Here is a 22,563-nt window from a genome sequence, read left to right as displayed (position 1 = left end):
AGAATACACAATTCTTGAACGAGAGATGTTGATTCAGGAATGGGAAATTCTTTACAAAGGGGTAATAAGGGTAACAGGTAATTGCCAGTGCCATTGCTGTCCCAGGGAATGTGCTGGAAAGTCACTGTGGCCTCTAGGTGGCAACGGTATTGCTCATGCACCACAATGCTGAAAAATACAGAAACGCCTTCCTTTTGAAAACGGAGCATAAAGTGTGAGACAGGCCTCACACTTTGCAGTTCAGACAAAACATATGGGCAGGTAATACTGCATTGAAACAGACTGGATTTGTTTGTTGCTTTTTTTTTGTCCCTTCTTGTTTAAAATGAGGACTATGGATTTGATCCTCTCTGGACTCCACATTACCTGTAAAGGACCAGGAATTGTTTCCTGGGAATTGACCCTGACATTTGTGAAGTTACATGGAAGTCAAAGCCAAGATGCAGTAGCTCCTTTAGGCCTCACACTTGCACACATTTGGTGTGTGCTTTGTCTGATGTGCCAGCAGCTCTCCTGGGGTCAGACCCAGCCCCTCCTCAGTGCTCAGAAGGGTCAAAGGCTTTGCTGCTATACTTGACTTTCAGGGATACAGGGCTGTAAACTTCGACAGAACCTAAACCCTACTTTGCCAAAGCTATTTGTACAGTAAATTGCTTTATTGTTTTGATAAAAAAAACGCAGCCAGGCATTTAATGACTCCCATCCACAGCCACTCTGTGTGATAGACTTTCCAATTTAAGCTTTGAATGCTTCGCTTCTTTTTAAACATGGGGATAGAAAGGGAGAGTTAATATCCCTAATGTTGATAGATGTATCTTCATGCTCTTTCTATTTTAAATGAGATGAACTAGCCTTTTAAGGGAGAAGAGTCATAACTATCTATTTGTGGGAATGGAGATGCTGGCAGTGGGAATCATGGGAATCTATCAAAGCTGGCTATTAGCAGAAAGTGTTAATAGATTGTCTTTCTAACTGACTTAAAAGTTACTTAGTTGACCCCATTTCTGTATTTGTGTATTTCCTGAGAACTCAAGTCATTATTTCTTCCATCCTCGCAACACACTGAGAGCTAAGTAAGTGCCATAGTCTAAGAGGGAACTCAGGCTGTCTACCAGACTTCAAAGTTGTTTGGTATCTAGGGATGGGAATAGTTACATGTCCAACCTGCACTGAAATCAAAAGGTGGCAGGAGGAATGCCCTTTTGTAATCCAATTAGGCACTGTGCCGGCATCTTAAAGTGCCTCGATACTTGTAATTCTCCTCCCTAGCCGACCTGTGGGAAGTGTGTATCACAACCCAGCATTAACAAAGTGCACACATAAGGCAGATGACATCCACAGGGTACAGAAATGTGACATTTTTTAATTGATATTTGGGGAAATGACAATAAGATAGGAAGAACATTCCCTCAGTGTGTAATTCTGTTATGCCAGTGCCCAGTACGAGTGATGAGCCTTGAAGTGGAGCAGAGCTGTCTTGGTTGTTGCTCAGGGCCAGCAAAGCTGCGGGCTCGGGAATGCACTTCTCATGTTATGGGCAGTTGTCAGATCATGGTCTTCTCAGAGGTGGGTTATAGTCTTCCCAGTGCCAGGAAGGAGCAGAAAGAATAAATATATGAGAAAAAGGGGAAACAACCTTAAACATATAGAGGTTTATGTTGTGGGTTTGTTTTTGTTTTCCCCCGCTTTAATAAAGCAGAAGAAAATTTGCAATAAATTTATGGGCTGATTTGAGTCCTACTAATGCTCATGGAAATCCCTTTAGTTAGAATTCTGGGCCAGGTCCAGGAAAAGCAGGTTATTATTCCCTTTACTTTTATTCATCCATAACTGTGCCCTTCTGCATTCAATCTTGTTGTTTATATCTTGCCAGTAGATTTAATGTGAACCTCATCAGCAGTGGGCCTGAATAAGACACTGGGATAAGCTGCCTCTTAACTCTGACCCAGTGTTCCCAGAATGGTAGTGGTAAAGGAGAATGCCCCTGACACAGAAGGTAGCTGTAGCATTGACCAGAGCATCCCGGTAGGATCTCCTATGGTAAGACCCAGCTAATAGGTATGTGAGTTCTGTCTTGCAGTAAAGTGCCCTGCCAGATGGGTGAATTTAGCACACCGAAATCAGAACAGCTCAGTAAAATGGTTTCTGCATGAACAGTTCAATCAAAGTATCTGTTTGGTTGTGGTCAAAAACGCAAATTAAAACCCCTTTGGGATAGACAGAGAATGGACCAGAAAATGGCCTTCTGTTGCCAGGACCAGAACAAAGCCAGGCACCTGGAAGCAATCTCTCTCACAACCTGGGAGACTGGAGATGAGAGGAAACAGGTTCCAGTCCTGGCTCTGCCAAAGAGTTTCTGGGTGCTTTTTTCAATGTTCTGTTCCTAAATCTGTGCATCTGCCACAGAAGAAGTCCATGAGAAAATTCAGCTGTTGTTTCAGCTCCCTAGGGACAGGGGAATGCTTCTGGGGAATTTTGCACTTGCATCACTCTACATCTGTGCTATCTTCAGTAAAAGTTTTTGGGTTTGAAAAGCCAAGAGTACTTGTGCTGCTGGTAAGGACATAGTTTCTCTATGGACCAGGCTCTTCTCTGCTGTTTGCAGAGCAGGACTGTGGTGTGAACACTTAGTGAGATTGGGCTTGAAGCTAAGCCTGAACCCTGAGTTACCTATAAATAATCGATCAGTACTTGGGAATTCACATTGAAGGTTATATCTAAAATACATCCACCCATATTAAAAGCTTGGAAATACGATTTTGGGATAACTTGCTAGCCTTCCTTTCTTTCCCTGTCCTGCCTCTCTGCTCTGCAACTACAACTAGGATACCACAGGGTGTGTGGGCTCAGCCTAGACTGAATACATCCTTGGGGACATAGTTTGGGGTTTTGAGCCACAGGGTACTTACAGCTGTTCCTGGCCAGGTTACCACTCACACATCCCACCAGCTGGTTGTTGTTCTGTGATGTTTGTGTGCTGTACAATGTATAGAGTGGGGGCTTGTGATGCATGAACACAGAGTTCCTGTTGAGGCACAAGGAAAGGAAGATTGTGGTGTGCCCCCAGAAAAGGAAAGAGAAGTTGCACCTTCAGTCCTCTTGTGATATGAACAAAACCACCTCTCAGGTCCCAGGAAACTGAAAGCTGCTCCAGATCCACCCTTACGTGAGAGAAAAACACACCCCATGCCTCTGCCTACATGTGGCTGCAGGTTCCTTGCCACAGTCTAAGCCAGCCCTGCCTGATGATGTGGCCCTTGGGTGGTGTGACACCATGCTTCTGGAAACAGTGCTGTCTGGGCCAGTGCTGGAGTGGGCTTCCTCAGCTTCCTTTTCTGCTGTGTGCTGCCCCTGTGAAACAGCCTCCAGCCGTCTGGAAATTCAGCATGGCTCTTCATCTGTTAAACAGTTTTATATTTCTAATGGTTACACAGCTCTGTTGTAAGCTTCCCAATACCTGCCTCAAGCAGATTATCTGGGTTATTCCTCCCATGCTAATCTCTGTGATCTGTGGCATGCATACAACATCGACATGAACGGGACCTCCCCTCTGCTGCACTGTATTTGCCAGAACAGGCATAACACAAGATAACTGGATTTGAAACAATCAGAGCAGGAAGCAGCAATAACTGGCCTGGAGGGAAGGCAGGGAGTTGCCCATAGACAGTTTTTTAGGAGGATGGCCACTTGGTGATATCTGATCTCTCTCCACGCTCCTTTAGCCTCACATACAAAGGCTTGTAGGATCATCCCTCACCTCCCGGGCGGGCGTGAGTGCATGAGTTTAGGTCTGCCCCATCGTCTTTTTAGTTGCAGTGTTTTTTGTGTGGTGACACATATATTGACCTATGTGTGCACATGATGAAGACCTCCAGAGCTGCACCTGGTGCTGACACCAGTGTCATTGCCACTGATGCTACTTTGTGAGGATGGATAAGGTGGTGGATGTTCACATTATTTTTTCTTCTGGAGCACATGGACCCCAAGGCTGGCTCTGGCACAGCTGATGCTTCCCATGACCTGTACCCCACAGTCTGTATACAGTGAACACGGCATCCGGCTGCCCAGTCAGGACTCTGTGTTGTGGGGATCAGGACAGGCCAAGGCAGGCCTGCAAGCACCCTTGCTGACGAGCTGATGGCTTAGTCACCAGGGCTCTCCACAGAGCCATGTAAACACTACCCACAGTTCCCTGCCTCAGCCCTTGCCACCGGGCTCTGCTGGAGCCCCATCCTTGTGCTCCCTGTGCCGAGGGTCACGAGCTGGGACCAGCAGCTGGGTGCCAAATGCAGGCTGTAGCTTTGTGCAGCTGGTCTGCTAGAGGTCGTCACACGCCTCCTTAAGCAAACAGGGATCCATGCCAGTTGATAAATCATTTACGAGGAGAAGTCAGAAGCAAAGAACTAGATTAACCAGGTCACTGGGTGTCCTGAGGGAATGACGTGTCAGTGGAGCTGAAACAGCAGATCCCACAGTTGCAATCTCTTGCCGCCTTCTGTCCTGACAGCAATTCATGGAAATCCCTGGAACTAGACACCAGAGATGGAAAAACCCATTAGCTCATCCCAGTCAGTTCACTAGTTAAAGCAGTCACTCCCATTGTACAATTTCTGGCAAAGTTAAAAATGTCTCAGGAGAGGGGATTTCCACCAGTTCCTTCTCAAGGGGAAACTATTCCACCTATCAGGAAGGCTGCCTCAAGCGGTGCTATTTTTGCAAACCAGAAATAACTCCAGAACCTGAAAGAAAACCAAAAATGATTCTGTTGCAGGAACTGGGGCAGTGATGTTTTTCTGCCTGAACAGATATTTGCCATGCAGGGCACAGCTCCAAATGGAAACTCTGTATGGACATGTGTGTTTACACACAGGCACAGAGGTGTGCTCATGTGTGCATATATACACCTGTGTCCTCTCTCTCCTTCCCAAGGGTAGGATGACTTTGTGTCTTCAGCACAACCAATGTGTTGTAGTATGAGCTCACGCCTAGCTTGCACTTGTGTAACCAACATCAAGGCAAAGCACACTGCTGTGAGGTGGGAAGACACACATGGAAGACAGGATGAATCAGCTGGTGGTGTTTCTCCAGCAACAGTTGGGGGGAGAACTGTGACACCACCACTGCAGGGGGCTCTGTGGCTGAGCACGTTGATGGCTGAAAGCACTTAGGGCCTGCAACAAGTAGGCAAGATGATGCAATACAGAGCTGCTCTCTGAGGTTGTCAGCAGAGGCTATGGAGATCTTGGCAGCTAAGCTTTTCAGCACCTGGGAAGCACTTTGGGACAGCTGGGAAATAAATAAGCTGTGTGATGGCATTTAAAACCTTATCATTTGTTTCAGAGTTAATTCTGCATTTAGATGAATGGGTGTAGCACACATCACCGAGCTGGAACCTGTAGCGATAGCAAGGGTTGTTCCCTGTTCCAATTCAGAGAGCTTTCGGCCAGCAAAATAGTAACTTGCAGTGTTGGTGGCTTAGGTCTGGGAGCAGAGATCTGTGGCTAGGGTAGGCACAGTGGCAATGCCAGCAGCAAACAAGCCCCCAGGACTCTGATTACTAGTGCCATGGGTGTTGGCTATACACCTCTTACGGGAAGAAGGCGGGGTGTTGCCTAGGCGTCTGCCCTGAATTTGTGACTCCTCCACTAGCTGTTTTATTTGTCTCTCACAGCTGGCACACTGTCTTCCCCGCTGGGAACTCCTGAAATTGAGGCACTGTGTTTTGCACTGTTCTAAGGATTTGACTTTCACTTCCCAGCCATGGATGCCAAGGCTGCCCTCACAAGCACCCTGTGCACCCCTGTGTTGCTGCAGGACAGCTGATGAAGCCTGTAATGAACTTACCTAGTTTCAGCCTGGGCTTTCTTCTCTGCAGGGTTTTTACTTTGTTCTGTTTATCACAAAACACACTGAAGCATGCATAAGGGCTATAAAAGAATTACATGACTGTGGAAAAGGATCTAACCAAGGAGGCACAGGTCAAATTCTGGCCCTTGACTGGGTCCCTTTAGCTGCTGTCAGGTACTGGCCAGTTGACCTACTGAGCTCATTGCCCCTTGCACTGTGAAAGGATAAGAGCAGGTAGAGCCCAGTAACATTTTAACTATGAGATTAACTCTCTGCCATTTCAACAACAGGGGCTCTTCTGTTTGTGTGGATGAAAGGTGCTGACTCGAGGCTCTTCTACACAGCAGCCCATGCTCTCCTGCCACCCGTCACAGCACTGGCTACCCTGCCTTCCTCCACATCCTGAAAACTCTGGTTCAACCCTCAGTAAGGAAAGGAAACCTCAACTCCAGGGACAATTGTCCAGAAAGGTGTCATGACTCTTTATAGGCCAGCACCGTTTGGCTGGCACTTAGTCCCTTAAGGAGGGCCAGAGGAAGAAGAGCGAGCCATCCTCCTTCTAGATGCTCAAGAGATTCTTCTGCCTCTCCATTTCCCTGTAGCTGTAGAGTCCCAGCACACCCCAAAACCACTCACCATGGTAGAAGAGATGTAGGGAGGCCTTTGAACAGTCCAGGTACTCAAACACATTTCCTTCCCACTCCCAAGTCCTTCTGAGACCCTAATCTCTGATACCTGGAAATTAGTGGGTATTTTGCTGTTTCTCTCAAGAGGTGCAGTAACAGCTCCTGAGAGATGGGTCCAAAGCTCACAGAAATCAAGGAGAATCTCTCTGCAAACTTCATTGTGGTGGTGGAAACCAGTTTTGCATGTGGCAAGGCAAAAAGCAACACCAGCTGAATTGGAACGACATGTTACAAAGGTGATATTAAACAGAAGGAAATAGCGAGCGATTTATTTAAAAATAAAAGTTACGATTCATACAGGGAAATCTAACCTCCCCTCTTGTAACATGAGGCTGGTTGTGGCAGCATCCTGCAGGGCCTGAGCAGCAGACAGACAGACCCATCTCAGAAAGTGGAACTGACTAATCTGAGTCATCTGGGATGAATTGGACGTGAGTGAAATCATGCCCCATGTAAACAGTGTGAAAAGCAAACAAAGATGATAAGGAGTGGGGTATTGTTCTTGATTCTGTCTGAGAGAAGATCTTAAATAGCAAAATAGAGCAAACAGTGGCAACATGTAGCCCTGGATGTTCAGCTGTGATGAGACACTGAAGGCTCAATTTCCTGAGTGCTTGTATTGAGCCACCTTCAGGAGAAGGCTTAGTTTCCAGTAAGTGCTCAGCACTCAAAGACAACCAGCCTCACTGGAGAACTGGGACCATGATCTTTACCTACTGACCATATACTTTGAGAGTGATTTCCAGTGGAGAGGCAAACATGTTCCTTCCACTGCCTCACAGAGCCATCTTTCCTACTTCAGCTGTTTGCACCCGGACTGCATGGGGCAGAAATTAACCCAGGTTCCAACAAAGAAAGCGGGGAGCCCCTGCCCAACGTACAGATAATTTGTAGATCTTTGCAGTGTGGTGGGATAAACCAACACCCTGGTTTTGGGTGTGTGTGTATTTGATGTGGTTGGAGAGCACATGGTCACCGATTTCTAACTGCCTACCTGTGTTCTGTGTGTGTCCTTGCGTTAGTTTCAGGCATAATCACATCGTGATATCATAATAATATATCGCACTGTGATGACACCATTGCATGGAGTAGGCCACAGCAATCTGATCGCATTCTGCAAAAGTAAAGATGAGCATTACTGCTTCATAGGACAAGTGGGTGGCAGGTAGATGGAGCTGACACTACCTATATTGTCAGCCCTGGGTGGGAACGTGACCTGCTAGGTTAAATTAGGTGGCTAAGAGCTTAACACCTCAGCTCTAGATCTGGCTCAGTGGCTGTGGGTGAGTCACCAAACCTATCTGCATTCACTTCTTCCATCTGTGAAATGGTGACAGTAATATTTCCTCACCTGATGGGGGGAGGGAAGGGAGTGTGTGTGCAAGAATGAATAAATGTTTACAAAGCACCTTGTGAGCAGTGCACAGGCCAGCTCTGGCTGTGCTTAGGAGGAACCCGCGTTGTTCCCTCTGCTCTGGGTTGCACCATACTGTGAGCACGTCATGAGCTGTAAACACTCCCCTCAGAGTCAACAGTTTCAAATAAGAGCAAATGAGATAATTCCTCAGGAGAGAAACAGAGAGTGAAGACTTAATACGTTACCAGTAATTTCAATAAATTCCATTCAAGGCAAAGCAAAGTAACTTTTTAAAATGAAAGAAAGAATAAAGTAGAAAAACAAATAAGCTGTGACCAATTATTTTTTTTAATGGTACTGTGATCTTAGGTTTCACTTCCCAAATGGGAAGCAGAACAGAGAAGTGAATCCCCTTGAAATAAAAGTGAAGTGAATAATGGGACGCCTTTAGCTGCTTGCCACATCCTGTGTATGCTGATTGTTCTGTTTATAGCTGGCAGGAGCCCTTCTAGACCCTTCTTCACCCACACTGACTCTTTGCTGAGCCAAACTATTGTATAAGCAGTCAGGAAAAAAGCTTTCCTGCATCTCCCCCCCAGCACCACAGTGCCACGTGTGCTGTCCTGTACTGATTCTCACCTCCCCTCCCTTGTGCAGGGGTGCTTGTGTGCACACCACTGTTCCTTGGCCCTCCTGCCAGCACAGACCCATACTCCCCATGGCTGGCATAAGTGAGCACTCGTGCAGCCCTACCTGCCATTGTGTAACCTGCACCTGGCCCAGCACACACCATTTCTGCTGTAGCCTGGGATGCTCACGCAGCTGCATGATGGCCACTCAGGTTCTTGTTCGCATGTTCACTAGCACTTGTTCTCATGCACATACACAATTCCTTAAGTGAACACAAACTCATACACACACACAAACATGCATGATCTCCCTAGCCTAGTATAGGCACTCACCAATGCACACATCCACACAAACACCTATTTTTGCTTTTTCTGGTATCAAAGAGATATGGAAAAGCATGCACTTCATACATGCAAACTGGTCGTAACATTGGCAGCTCAGCTATGAAGCAGAGTTACCCCCCCTCCATAGCAATGTTATTGCAACAGTCTTTCCTCCTGGGAAGAGCTCTGTGGCTGAGGGTTCAACTGCTTCAGGAAACATGGTTTAGATTGGCATATTCATCACCAGCACAGCTATTTTTATTGGCCCGGTTTAGCCTGGACACAGCTTTTGGTGCATTACTGGCTTTTGCTGCTGCTGTTTTTAATTCTCTTTATACTGCTGGAGGTGACCGTGGGACCCTCCCTTCACCAGCAGACTTGTTCTTTTCAACAGTTTCACTGAAAGAGCTTTTGCCATCCACCTCCTGCTCCCAGCTGGGTCTTCACCAGTCCGCTGGCACTTAGAAATTCTGGTTTGTGTTTTGGAATAGCTGTATTTGCAACACTGTCATATCTACCACAGCCTGAATCTGGGGGGTTTTGATCCATCAACAAAGATGACTGGTCATCTTTGAGCCATGCATCTTGAACACATCTGGTGGGTCAACCAACTGCAGACATCAGTAACATCTAAACCTGTAGATCTGTGGCAGTTCTCCCTCTGTTGTTTCTCTGCAAAGCTTTCTGTATGCAGAAAAAGTTGAAAACTCGGAAAGCAGCCTTCTGCTCTCAGCCTGACTGCCTTCCTGCATGGAGGGCTTGAATGCCTTTACTCTGTGTCACGTCTCAGCCTCTGGTCCCCAAACTCCAGTCTCAGAACCCGCGTGGTTCTTTACTGACTTCATAAAAATAAACAAAGGCCTGGTAGCATTTAGGTCATACTAGTAAATTATTTACACACACACACACACCCCCCCCCCAGCTTCTTACTGCACAGGTCTTAGTGTCACCACACCCTGCCAGGGACCGCATTCGTCCCCACCGTGTGGTCCCCACTCCATGACAGCCAGACACTGATGCTGAGCAGGCTTTCAGTGCACAAGCTGGGCTTCGCCAGCTGCTGCCCAACACTGCATGCTGCCCACAAGGGAGTTGCACCCAACCTCTGCAAAAGGGGGTCTCAGCAATCCAGCCAGAGCAGGTACACTGCTACGGGTGGCTTGGCACACAGAGCTGAGTTCAGGCCAGGTAGGAGCTTATCAGCAGATCACGTCCAGCAGGGAACAGTACCGCAAGGCAGACCATTGGCAAAGCACAAACTTCCCTTGCAACTATTTTTAAAAGCACCTTTATGTCTTTCTTCTCAACTAGCACAGCACAAATAAACCAAAAGCATTGGGTGGCTGTTACTTAAGGGAACGATTGTTTTGTAGCCCTCTGCTTCCCTGGTACAAATGAAATGGTATTGTACTCCCCAACCTCCCCTCATGAAAAAGAGTCCCCCACCCAGCTCTGCCTTTGATGCTGTTTCTGTTCTTCCATGCTGCCTTTGGTGGACTTTTGATCTTGACTCAGCATGGTTCATCTTACAATGTTTCTTTAGGTCCTGCTTCAAAGTGGGCAAGCGGACATGGAGTGTGATGTGTGTGACCAGGTTATAGGATGACATGTTTTTCATGCTGATCCTCAGTGCAGATCTTCCACATGCAATGCTTCAATTGTTTCTGCCTTGCCCACCACTGACCCCTACAAGCCAACTTCTAATTCAGAGCAAGAGGTTTGCCCAATTTTTTCTGAAATGGCTTGCTTTGGCGTTTGTGCGCACTGAACTTTCTCCGTCATTCTGGTTTGGTTTCTGAGTTTAGTTAGAAGCTTCTGGAGTTCCTCCCAGCCCTGCTGAGCCTTGCTTGCAGTTAAAATACATGGTTCTGTCTTGGCAGCAAATGCTGGTGCCTTGTTATCCTTCCTCCATTTCTGTTTTTTGAAATAGTGTTCAGAGGGCCACTTTCATCTCCTCCAAGCATGGCCCCACTGCCCCTCTCCCACCTCAGCTTTTCTTCCCCTTCTAGAACAGTGGCCTTTTACTTTTAATGGATTTTTCTCCCTTCTTATCAGTTTTGACTTAATTTTCAATCCATGATGGTACTTTTTATCTGATGTCTGCCAAGTTTGTTTCATTCTTGGAAGGGGCTTTATCAAAAGATCATTTGTAAGCATGTATTTACTATAGGCCCTACTAATTCGTGATCAGATTTTTGGAAGCTCACATAAGTCAGCTGCCTAGTGGGGCATGATTTAACTTTGCAAGAAGGCACTCTAACAGTGCTCAGTGCTTCCTGCACTGGGTGCTGGTCCGTCAGTTCATAGCCCCCATTTTCCTAGAAGACCTGTGCTGTGCCCAGTCAGCCTTTTTGGCAAATGCAGCTGCTCCCTGGAGTGGAGTTGCAGGGAGGACACTGGGGCTCTTGTCCTTTGCGTTGTGGGGAGCAGCAGCAGGGCTGGTGATGGAGATGAGGGGTGCTGACTGTGGCTGTTCCACAATGCATTGTGTTTTCTAATTCAAACCGTTGGTCCAGGTGCCACACAGAGCAAAGCCCTGGTACTGGCAGCTGTGCTGGGTGTTGAGGAAGCTGCAGTGGGCACCATCATCCATCCCTGTGTTTGGGGGCAGAGGCCAGCAGGAAACACCTCAGTCTGGTATGGGGCTGCCCAGGCCTTCCTGGGGAAAGCAAAGTGCTGCAGTTGAAATGCCAGTTCCTGATAGACTGGCCGCATGGGAAAGCCATCCAAAAGCCCCTGGAGAAGCCCCCATGGTCCTCCCTCACCACCAGCTGAGCCTGTCTCTTCTCATTTGATGTCCTGCATCCTGGTGGCACTCCTTTGCCATGTTGGTTGGCGTCACTGCACAACACCAGTGATGCCTTCCCAGGGCAGGGACACCCCAGTTTAAGTCCCCCATGGGCAAGTATGAGCATTGGGACAGGGAGCTGATGGGCACCTCCAGGACATCCTGTCCTCTGGCTTTTGCCACTTTCCCCTGAGATAACACTGGAATAGTGTGTGTAAAGAGATGCATCCAGAAGCAGGACATGGAGCAGGAGGCTCAGAAGTGGAGGGGCTGGGGCGCCCCAAGATCAAGGCAGCCAGTGGGGCTGGTGCGATGCCTGAGCTAAGTGCCAGGTCCCACACATTTGGATCCAGATCTCAGATTACCAGTAGTTTAGCTTCCCAGTCTATCTGTGAAATGCTTCAAAGGATACTGAGAGTGTCTGCAAAGGGTGGTGGGAGCAACAGTGCCTGCTGAAGCTGGCAGAGAGGCTCCTGTGCTGCTGGGGCAGGCCGCAATGGGAATTTTACTGCTGATTCCCAGAGGAGCAGAGCTAGGCAAGTGCACAAAATCTTCCCAATCCAAGTTCAAGTGTATGAATTTACTGTGTCTAACGCCTCCCTGAAATCCAAACAGACTCGATTACATTCTCTCTCCGTAATGAATCAGTAATTATATTGAAGAACACTATTATTTGTTTGGCATGACCTATATAAACCCAACTTGGGGAGTGCATATTTGGTGCAGTGCCAGCGCTCTATGCCCTGCGAATTATTGCCTTATAAACATAACCATTGTTTGAATTTCAGATCAAAACAAAATGAGCCATATTGCTTGTCAGTTATTAGATATCTTTTTCCCAAATGCTCACCCAGACCATATTACAATAACAATAATTATTATTACATACTTCCTTATTATATGTTTGTGCCGAGGTAGCACATCTGCCTTTTTCCCACACGTTAGTAGCTTCTTCTGACTCTTATGATTCATTCCTGCTTGTTTCCCAATGTCCACGAGCTCTTTTTGTGTTCCTGGCTGCATTTCATCAAGACCTGCAGATTGGTGTAGGCACCCACAGTGCTGTACTGCACCAGGCCGCGAAGGGTTGCAACTGGCACGGGGGCTTCGCTCCTCAAGGGACCACACAAACACAAGAAAGACATGGACCCTGCCCCAGGTGCTTTATAAATATTTAACCTAGTCTGATAATGTGATAAGGACTGATAATATGATTTGGACAGACTAAAACCCAGCCTTGCTTGGGGAGGCCTGGAAGCGGACCCTCAGAAGATAAACTGGGGGGGACAGGACCCAAGCCAGGGCACAGTAGTGCTGCTGCCACAGCCACTGCCACAGCTGGGGGTAGGACTCACCTTTGTAACTTGGGACATGTAAAGTTTAGTTGTCAAATCCTCAAGTTGTTGATCTACATTTACAGTCACAGAAGAGAAGCTGTGCTTGGCTGCGGAGTGAGTCAGCCCTTCTCAAGATAAATGTGCAAGATAGGCGAGATGAATCACACACTGGAGGTGCCTATTTGTCTCCACTGACTATGCAAGAAGCCTGTCCAACTAAATAGGTTTAGACACCTAACTTTTAGGCACCTAAAATCAGGTGAGAGGAATCCCACCCTCATTGTTCTTCATTCCTCATTAGTGCCCTGACAAAGGAGGCGGTGGAAGAGGCTTCCTGGAAATGCCCTCCCAGATTTGGACCTGGCCAAACCCCTCCATCCTCTGTGCATGGGAATCTGCAAAGCCTCGCCTCTGTTCCTCCCCATGCAGCTCCTACGGGCATGGGGCGCTCCAGCCATGCCCAGCTGGCAGAGATGAAAGCGTGCTCCCTGCTGTGGTCTGAATGAGACAACGGTCTTGTGGGAAAAGATATAATAGTGGAACTGAAGTTGAACTGAAGTCTGTATCATAATGTATTCAGAGAGGGGGGGAGGTGGGGGGGGGCAAAAATGAAGTGAAAAAAAGACTTGACCTTGGCTTCTTGCCTGGTGCTAAAAGTATGTTTTGATGGAATGGCATAGGCGGGAAAGCAGGCTGTCTCCCCAGTGCAAATATATCATGGAGATGTAAGATGTGTGGAGTGCAACCCGTGTGTTTGGAAATAGTATTTTATTTACAGAGGGTTATAGCCAGGCCTGTCAAGAGGTGAGCTGCCACTAGCACAGCAAGCAGCACCTTCTCACACCAGCACTGCCTCTCGTGTCAGACAAACGGCATGACCTGAGAGGCTCCCAAGTAGTTTTAGATGTTCTCTTGAAAAGAAAAAGAAGAAAAAAGAAAAGAAAAAAGAAAAGAGAAAAGAAAAAAAGAGAAAAGATGAAAGCATTTTAGTTGTAGCACATTCTGTCAGGGCTAAAAATCATGGAAACATTCCACTGGTTGACATCTGAAGCAGTCAGTGAACCAGCAGCCAGGGCTGCTCTGGCTGGAAACATGCAGAGGCCAACAGAAATCAGTGCTGCATTATCACCCTCCTGTGTATAGGGCTGGGAGCATGGAAGTAAGATTTGAAAAAAAATTGTGGTGTTTGTGCTGAGATCTGTTCCTTGCCATGTCCCCATTCATTTCTGTGTCATGCACTAACCCCCTGTCGGCGCAACGTCATGGAAGCAAGCTGCAGCTTGCTTTTTTTTTTTGCTTTTTTTTTCTGGAACCTGCCAATAGTCACTTGAAAGCTTTCCTTAAACTGAATGACAATTTATTTAGGTGAGAGATAGCCCTGGCAGGCACAGAACCCTGTGCAGACCAGGCCAGGTTAAAGGTCCCTGGCAGGCACAGAGCCCTGTGCAGACCAGGCCAGGTTAAGGGTACCTACATGAAGCTCTACTCTTGCTGTACACCATCATCAGCCCCTGAGTTTGGGCCCAGCAGGAATGCTGGGGACCTTGGGACCACCATGTGCCTGGATGTGATCTGGAGAAAGAGGGTGCCAGCACCCAGCTGTGCAGGCTGTCCCATGTGGGTGGGCTTCCTGCGGAGAGAGGGACAGGGTACTGCTCTGGGGACCCACAGCAGGATGGCACACTGGTCTCCCTAGCAGCTGCTTCACAGCTCTCCTCTGCCAGTGGTGCACAACTTCTTGCTCCATCCCTCACCTTGCTGTAGCGGGGCTGGGGTGCTTTCTTGGCTCCCATTGCTACACCAGCAAGATGGAAATCCCTCCTCCAGCTTCATGCAGCTGTGGTGCACTCAGGGAGGAGAGATCAGACGAGATTTGCTCCTTGCCCTAAGGGGTTTGCAACTTCACTGCAAACAGGCAAACCCTGGCAAGAAGAGTGAGGTTTCTCTGCAGGAGGTGGTGAGCAGCAGGGAGCTCTGTGGTGCTGCGGGAGGGGGCTGCTGGGCTTTCCACAACCATGCAGCAGCCAGTCCTGGTGATGCTCTTTTCCTCCAGCCCCTTGAACCTATTATTTTCTGCACTGGCCTGTGTCTCAGCTCAGCTCCCACCCCAACACAGGCTGCACATGTCTGGATGCAGGTGGATGGACCCTGGGATGTGGCTGGGCCAGCCGCCTGACGAGCACTAAACACTAGCATGGGCTTGCTGTCCTGTTGTGTGGAAACAGATTAATTGCATTAGTATTTCCACTGGAAATTATAACTTGGATCCATTAAGCTCAGCCAAATTCCTTATCCTGCGTCTGCTGAAAGGATACCTCTGCTTTTTCCACTGCAGTATCTTGTCTGTGCCACCAGTGCCAAATTTGTGGCAGGCCAGTCACGTCCATATGACACTTTCAGAAGAGGCCACATACTACCCCTACCTCCCGTCTCCTCCCCTCAGTTTCCCCAGAGGTATCCCCACATCTAAGAAACACAAAATCCTCTTTATGAACAATCACATCAGATCCCAAACCCCATTACTAATTAGTAACAATGTCCCATAATTTAGATCACCTTGAATGGTCTTTAGGTCGTTCACAGGTGCAAAGTCAGAAGGATTAAGGGCTTATAATATTTGTCTGGCAGTGTAACTACCAATTCCAGCAAAAATAATGGAGCTAGCTTCTTGGGTTTCCTGCCACCACAAAGTACACACATGCACACACTCTCTATTTTATGAATGTTTACATACCCGAGCTGCCAGGAATCTTACTCCCGTTGCTTCCCACCACCTTAACACACTTTCCTGTATCTCTGCGAGTCTGTTTCCTCACCAAGCAGCCGGTAATATCCTTTTCGCTGGGGAGCAGGCGGAGGCCGGGCTTCCTCCGGTGCCAGAAAAGCCTGGCAGAGGGCGCACCTACAAGCTGTGGTTTCCATCCCGAGCCATTCACACCTCCCAGTGGCTACCCAGAGATGTTCCATGGACGGAGCGCAAGGCCCAAATAAAAGGAAGGATTAAAAAGTTAGGGACAGGCGGGGAATGGCCACACTGACATCCGCCTACCACCCCTGAAAGGCCGCAGCGTCTGAGGAGGTGCCTGGGTCGGAGAAAACTTCTACACCCGCCTGTGGAGAGGAGCAGAAAGGCACTTCCACACCTCCACCTCCAGGGGCACAGCCAACAAAAATAGCACTGGACCCAAAGGATATAAATAGAATAGCGGCTGGAGAAAGTTTCAACTCACTTTACACTGCCAGCAGAAATAAAGGCAGGAGGTTTGTCCTTCCTCCAGCTCCAGCCCCTGTACATCAGAATACCTCTGCAGAAAAGGCATGTCTATTTATCTGAAGATTCCCATGGGAGCATGGCAACGAAATGCCTAACTCATCTGAAACTCACAGGAGAAAATGTTGCTCTCGGCAAAAGCACTTCCCTTTCCTAACTTGAAACTTTGGGAATTGGGTGGTAGGAAGGGGAACAAACCAAACCACTACCCTCCACCTTGTTTTCAACAACTGAGGCTTTTTTGCTCTCGTGTTCTTGTTCAGTAACTCTGACACAAGTACACCTGCAGAGTTCCTATTGCCACTTCAGTCCAGGTGAAGACAAGTGGAGGTGTCTTAAGATAACAATCTCCTTCTGTTGCTATGGGAGCTGTAACATCACCAAATATATTTGTGGCGGAACTGGCACTTGGGTTCAGTTTATACCAGCTTCTCAAAGTAACCTCTTATTACCCTGACAGGGAGTTAAACTGCAGCCACCCCACGAGACTGCTCTCTAGCCTTTAGCAGAAGCCAGTGTGTGAACCCGTGCCCAGTGGGTAAGGGATGAGATGGTGGTGATTTGTACTTCCCATCACTGACCTCCTCCTGCCTGGCCCAAACTATCTGATGTTGCACAGCTAATCCCAAACCAAATTTGTGAGGTGCACCTCCAAGCCCATCAGGATTAGATGGAGTATAAAGCACAAAAGTAAACCCTACGTAAAAATAACTGAACTGGGTCAGATCAAAGGTCTGCTGTGGCCTTTCTCTTATCTCCAAGAGCAGCTAATGCTTGTGAGTTACAAACAGGGGAATGAGTGATACTTTTTCTGTGCATCGTCCAGCAACGTGCTGCGGAGGTCTGCCTTTGCCTTTAGTAAACCTCCAGGGACTTTTCCTCCATAAATTTGTTGAATTGCTTTTTTGACCCTTTTTATACTTTTGACCTCCACAGCATCATGTGCCAGTGAGCCCACAGTTTTATACACACACACAACTGGAAAAAATACTCCTTTGAACCTCCTGCCTTTATCATTTCATTCGCTACCCCCTGGTTCTTCCCTGTTTTCTGGCCATTCCAGCCCATTTCAGCTCTCTTTTGGGAAAGTGGTTCTTAATTCCTCTGTTAAATGTCTGCACAGGTCTGATGAAGGATCTCACTCCCCTGTATTTTTACACAAGTTTAGCATCTGCTTGCATTGGAACCAGGGAACAAGAATGCTTCAGAAGCTGCTCCTGCACTGAGGACAGACTTGGGAAGGGCTTGGAAAGCCCCAGAAATTTATTCCAGCTGTAGCATCCCAACTGAAATGTGCTGGGCCTGGACAGACTGACCCACACGAGACAGCTAATGAGCATGGCACTGCATTCATTCACATTTTCAGTAATCTTTAATAATCTTTAATAATTTATTCATTTACGTATCTTTGTTCAGTTGCATCTTTCAAAGTGTTGGCACATCTCTGGCGGAAGGTGCAAGGCTCCGATTTTTTCATTCCTCTACTCAGTGTGAGTTCATGCCCACACAAATTCCCACTGTGGCCCGGAGGGCTCTGACTTTTAGCCACGAGGTGGGGTGAGTAGCTAAATTCCTGATCTGAGCATGTGCGCAGCCAATGCAAAGCAGACCACCGTGGAATCGGCGTTTGCCAAGCTAAATCCCTGGAAAAAAAAAATTCCCTCTCGGCTTCAGCTTTCGCTGCTTGATCCGTGAAATGCGCAACCTTAAACCTCAAGTTTCCAAAACAAAGGCACACGGGAAAGCGAATCATGCGAAAGTGGTGGGGGCTGCCCCGCGCAGAGCCCTCCGCTCAGCCTTGCACCTTGATCGGCCAATGGAGGGGGATCGGGTTGAAAACCAGGTTGAGAGCGACTAAGGAGAGAAATAGTTATCTCAGCTGGCTTTCTCGGTAACTCTTGGAAAGTCCCTGAAATGACGTTTCTAACCTAACAATTAAAATGGGTTTAATTATAGAGAGGCTCAGAGCCCTGGGAACAAGCACCATCTACAGAATGAGTAAACAACTGCAGAAAATAATAGGCTGGTCTCCTGGTTACTTCTGGCCAAAGCAAGGAAAAGAAAAGAAACTAGAAAGAGAAGGAAATTCGAGGAACCTGATTGCTCTCCTTCAGTAAATAATAACAGTATCTATATTAAAAAAAAAGAAAAAGAGTCAGAAATCTGGAGTAGCTGGAGCCTGTGGGCGTTCCTCTCGGTTATTTTGGCTGTTGTTGAAGACCGAAGGAGGGGAAAAAGATCAGCCGCCAGCTCAAAGTCTAGGTCCTGCGACTCTAAAGCAAACAGAAGAGGAAGTGGATCGTTTGAAGTTTTGAGAACGATGGCCGCTCGGCCGGCATTGCGCTGCCCAAGGCAGGGGGCTCGCTCTTGCCGGCCAAGCCAGCCGTGGGGCCGGCCGAGCAGTGTGTGGTGCCGGGCAGCGGCAGGGGCCCCCCTCAAGCTGTCTGTGCGGGGAGGGAGAGGGCCGGGATGCCATTACTCTGCCCTGGGTGAAACACTCGCTAAAGTTATGGTTAGGGCGAACCTTGTTCGGCTGGGTGGGTTTGGGGGAAGCGGGTTTCACGCTGAGGCACCCTAGCACCGAGAAACCTCCGGGCGCTTTGTTTTTTTAATGTTTTAACTTACTTTTTACACAGAAACTGCCGCCATGCTCCCCACTCCTCCCCGCCGTATCGATATACGCATGAATCATACTTTGCGTACTAAAATCTGGAACAGATTACTTGCTCTGAGACGTTATTTTGTTTCTTTTCTCTCAGTTTTACAATGCTGAGTTCTGGGGGGTGGAAAAGGACTATGCGGGGAAAAAGGGCAGAACTCTTCAGAGACCTTTTTGAAGTGCAAACCCGTATTTTAACCATTTAAACTAACGTGGACGGGAGCTGTTTCCCCTCGCAGCGCCCTCAGCTTCCAATAAAAACCGGGAAAGAGGAGTAACACCCCCCACCCCACCACCCCCCCCCGGGGGGTGTCTGTGTCCGTGTGCACCCACACAAAGCCAGCCCCGAGCAGCTCCAGCCTCACTCCAAGCGAACAGACCCCCGCAGACCCCCCTCCCCCACCGGCCGTTGGTACTTGCGGGGGCTCACGCGTACCGGACAAGCGCGAGGCCGCTGCGAGCCCCCCCCCCCCCCGCGCGCAGGCCCCCCCTTACACGCGCACACAACGGCCTCCTTGAGGGGGGCGGGGAGCGCGGCGGCGGGGCGGGTTTTCCCCCGCTTCTGCTCTCTTTTTCCTTCCCCCCCCCCCCCCCTTTTTTTCTTTTTTTCCTTCCTTTCCCCTCTCCTTCCCTCCCCCCTCCTTCCTCACGAAAGTTTCTCCGGCCCCGCCCGCCAGGGTGATTCAGTCGCGGTGTCAATCACCCTGCCCTTCTCCCCCCTCCTCCCCTTTCCTCCCGTCGCCGGCTCCTCCTCCTGGGGGGCAAGTCCGAAACTTTATAAGTTGAGCTTTTTGGCGAACCCGCTGGAAGCGGCGGCGGGCTGGGAGCGGCGGCGGCGGGGGGAGGCAGGCTGCGCGCCGGGCGCCCGAGGCTCTGCCTTACCCACGCCGCGACTTCTTGTGTCCGTGTGCCGCGGCCGCACCCGCGTCCCCCCCTCGCTGTCCGAAGATGTCCACAGCCCTGGTGTCGCCCACCATCTTCGACCTGAGCGAAGTTTTATGCAAGGTAAGCGCGCCGTCGGGAACGGCTCCGGCGCTGTTCGCCGCCTTTCAGGTTCGAGTTTGGGTTTACAACTCTCCCCCCGCCCCGTTTACTAGCCGGTACCGAGCTCGGCTTAGAGCGGGGGCCGAGGAACCGGCGCGGATCCCCCGTTGCTGTTGCCTGCGCTTCCCTCCTCGGTCCCGCCGGCGGAGGGGAGGGCGGGGGGCACCGCCCCGCGTTCCTGGCGGGCTCAGTGGCGGGGCTGGGTCGTTCCCTTGCCCCTGGGGCCGTCGCGCTGCAACACGCCCGGGCGGGCGGGCTCGCTCCCCGCGAGGTTCTGCCGCCCCTGTTCGGCCACGCCGCAAGGGGAGCGGGGCGGCGGGGGCTGGGCGGGAGCCGCGTCCGCACTGCGGGGGGGGGGGTGGGGGGGTGTTGTTGGGGCGGGCCCCAGCGCTGCGCGCTGCCCTTCCCGCTCGCCGCCATCCCCTGGGAGGCTCTCCCAGAAAGGAGCTCCGGCCCCGGAGTTTTCTTGCATGCAGCCAGCGGCTCCCCCGCGTCTGGCGCTTGGCTCAATTCCTTACTTAGCTCTGCCAGGGCTTCGCGGGGGGACGGGGCGGGGCGGCGCGGCCCGTGGCTCTCGGGGGCAGCGGCGACCGGGCTGGAGCAGATGCTGGTGAGGAGGGCTGCCCTGTTTGGTCCGCTGCCCGGCGGCCGGAGCCGGGGGCCAGCGGGGTGCCGTTCCGTGACGCTGGAGACTCTCGGGGCTGCTTGGGGACGCCGGAGGAGGCGGTGATAGTGACCGGCCCTTGCTTTTTCTCCGCAGAGCAACAAGATGTTGAATTACAGTCCCTCGAGTGTCAGCGGGTGCCTGCTGGACAGGAAGGCGGTGGGCACCCCGGCCGGAGGGGGCTTCCCTAGAAGGCACTCTGTCACCCTGCCCAACTCCAAGTTCCACCAGAGCCAGCTCCTTACCAGCCTGAAAGGGGAGCCGGCTCCCATGCTGGGCCCCCGAGAAAGCCGCTTCCGGGACCGCTCCTTCTCCGAGGGCGGCGAGCGCCTGCTGCAGCAGAAGCAGCCCGGGGGACAGGTCAACTCCAGCCGCTACAAGACGGAGCTGTGCCGCCCCTTCGAGGAGAACGGCGCCTGCAAGTACGGCGACAAGTGCCAGTTCGCCCACGGCATCCACGAGCTGCGGAGCCTCACCCGCCACCCCAAGTACAAGACCGAGCTCTGCCGCACTTTCCACACCATCGGCTTCTGCCCCTACGGGCCGCGCTGCCACTTCATTCACAACGCGGAGGAGCGCCGCGCTGTGGCGGGGAGCCGGGAGCCCGCCGTCACCGACAGACCCCGCCTGCAGCACAGCTTCAGCTTCGCCGGCTTCCCCAGCACTGCTGCCAGCGGGCTGCTGGACAGCCCAACTTCTATCACCCCGCCGCCCATGCTGAGCGCCGACGACCTGCTGGGCTCCCCCACCCTGCCTGACTGCGCCAGCAACCCCTTCACCTTCTCCAGCCAGGAGCTGGTCAGTCTCTTTGCCCCCAGCATGGGGGTGCAGGTGCCCAGCGGGAACTCCCCCACGACCTTCTTGTTCAGGCCCATGTCCGAGTCCCCCAACATGTTTGACTCGCCGCCCAGTCCTCAGGACTCCCTCTCTGACCAGGAGGGATATCTGAGCAGCTCCAGCAGCAGCCACAGCGGCTCAGATTCCCCTATCCTGGACACCTCAAGACGTCTTCCCATCTTCAGCAGACTCTCCATCTCTGACGACTAATCTGGGGTTTCCTCTTGCCCCCCCTCCCCCACCTCTATTACAATGTTAAGCTGAACTCCTCCCACCCCATCCCCAGTAGTCTGAGCTGGATGTTAACGTGTCCACCTGCCTGCTGTAGACCCACTGGCTTAAACCTTAAGTGCCAAATTACGATGAAAAGCAATAACGTTTACAAAATTAGTGCCTTTTAACACTTTCACTGTGACTATTACCTCTCCAGCTGCAGAGGGCACCAGCAGCTCTGTGCACTTCCAGATGTGCAGGAAATGTCCGGATCCAGCTCCCTCCACTGGCCATGTACTGCATAACCCTCTCCCAGTCCCTTCCTGACTGGCCAGTTTCCTCTAGGCTGCAGGCATGTGGGCAAGTGTTAACATTCAGTCTTCTTTCTCACCTCCCCTTAAAGACTAGTCTTGCCTGGATCCGCTCAGGTCTGCGGGAAGAAAAAGCTGAAAACGGACAAAGATTGTAACAAGAGTGGGACTTTGACTGGGAGGAAGAAAACAAAACCAACAACAGCAAAAAAGAAAACAAAAACCAGATGGACTTATGAGAGACTTGATTTTGGTGCTAAAAAGTTCCCCGTGTATTCATGTGATGACATCTTAAAACAAATACAAAAATAGAGGGGGTGGGGCCAACAGAAGTCATTCCACACACACAAAAGTTCGTGTAAACAAAGTTCCAGTAGACATAGCTTTAATGGTTTTGCTCTAGAGTACTTTAGACCTATCTTAGAGCACTCACGCCAAGCTTTCTATTTTTTTTTTCTGGGTTTTTAATTTTGTATAACTTCAGAAATTGGAGAGCAGATTTTGCTTGTCACTGCACAACAATATAAAAAAGCTTATTTAACTTATCAAAACGTATTTATTGCCGAAACCTATGCTTTTTTTGTTAATTTTGTTCA

At 50.0% G+C, this 22,563-nt stretch overlaps 2 protein-coding genes across 7 annotated transcripts; one reads left to right on the top strand and one right to left on the bottom strand.

Moving 5' to 3' along the window:
- Window positions 1–1,343: 1,343 nt before the first annotated feature.
- Window positions 1,344–20,499, bottom strand: LOC133226617 (basic proline-rich protein-like). Of its 6 annotated transcripts, none has more exons than XR_009729587.1 (3): window positions 18,934–19,178; window positions 15,703–18,512; window positions 1,344–3,025 (listed from the first exon to the last, which is right to left on the bottom strand). XR_009729587.1 is itself a non-coding variant. In XM_061380350.1 (2 exons), the coding sequence occupies exons 1-2, from the start codon at window positions 20,360–20,362 to the stop codon at window positions 18,498–18,500; spliced, it is 375 nt and encodes a 124-aa protein (XP_061236334.1). In that variant the 5' UTR covers window positions 20,363–20,499; the 3' UTR covers window positions 17,426–18,497. The 6 variants fall into 6 exon arrangements, 1 of the variants encoding a protein (XP_061236334.1); XR_009729589.1 differs by lacking the exon at window positions 18,934–19,178 and adding an exon at window positions 4,414–4,529 and having other exon boundaries at window positions 1,344–3,398; window positions 15,703–18,606; XR_009729590.1 differs by lacking the exon at window positions 18,934–19,178 and adding an exon at window positions 4,414–4,529 and having other exon boundaries at window positions 15,703–18,606.
- Window positions 19,589–22,163, top strand: ZFP36L1 (ZFP36 ring finger protein like 1). The gene is made up of 2 exons (XM_061380318.1): window positions 19,589–19,903; window positions 20,703–22,163. Exons 1-2 carry the CDS (start codon window positions 19,847–19,849, stop codon window positions 21,651–21,653), a joined length of 1,008 nt encoding a protein of 335 aa, XP_061236302.1. The 5' UTR covers window positions 19,589–19,846; the 3' UTR covers window positions 21,654–22,163.
- Window positions 22,164–22,563: the final 400 nt, after the last annotated feature.

Source organism: Neopsephotus bourkii, unplaced genomic scaffold (assembly GCF_033783945.1).
Source record: "Neopsephotus bourkii isolate Nb327-2 ecotype Australia unplaced genomic scaffold, CSIRO-AGI_Nbou_v1 NB_1792, whole genome shotgun sequence".
In the NCBI taxonomy this organism is placed as follows: domain Eukaryota; kingdom Metazoa; phylum Chordata; class Aves; order Psittaciformes; family Psittacidae; genus Neopsephotus; species Neopsephotus bourkii.
This window is presented reverse-complemented; position numbering and strand designations above follow the sequence as displayed.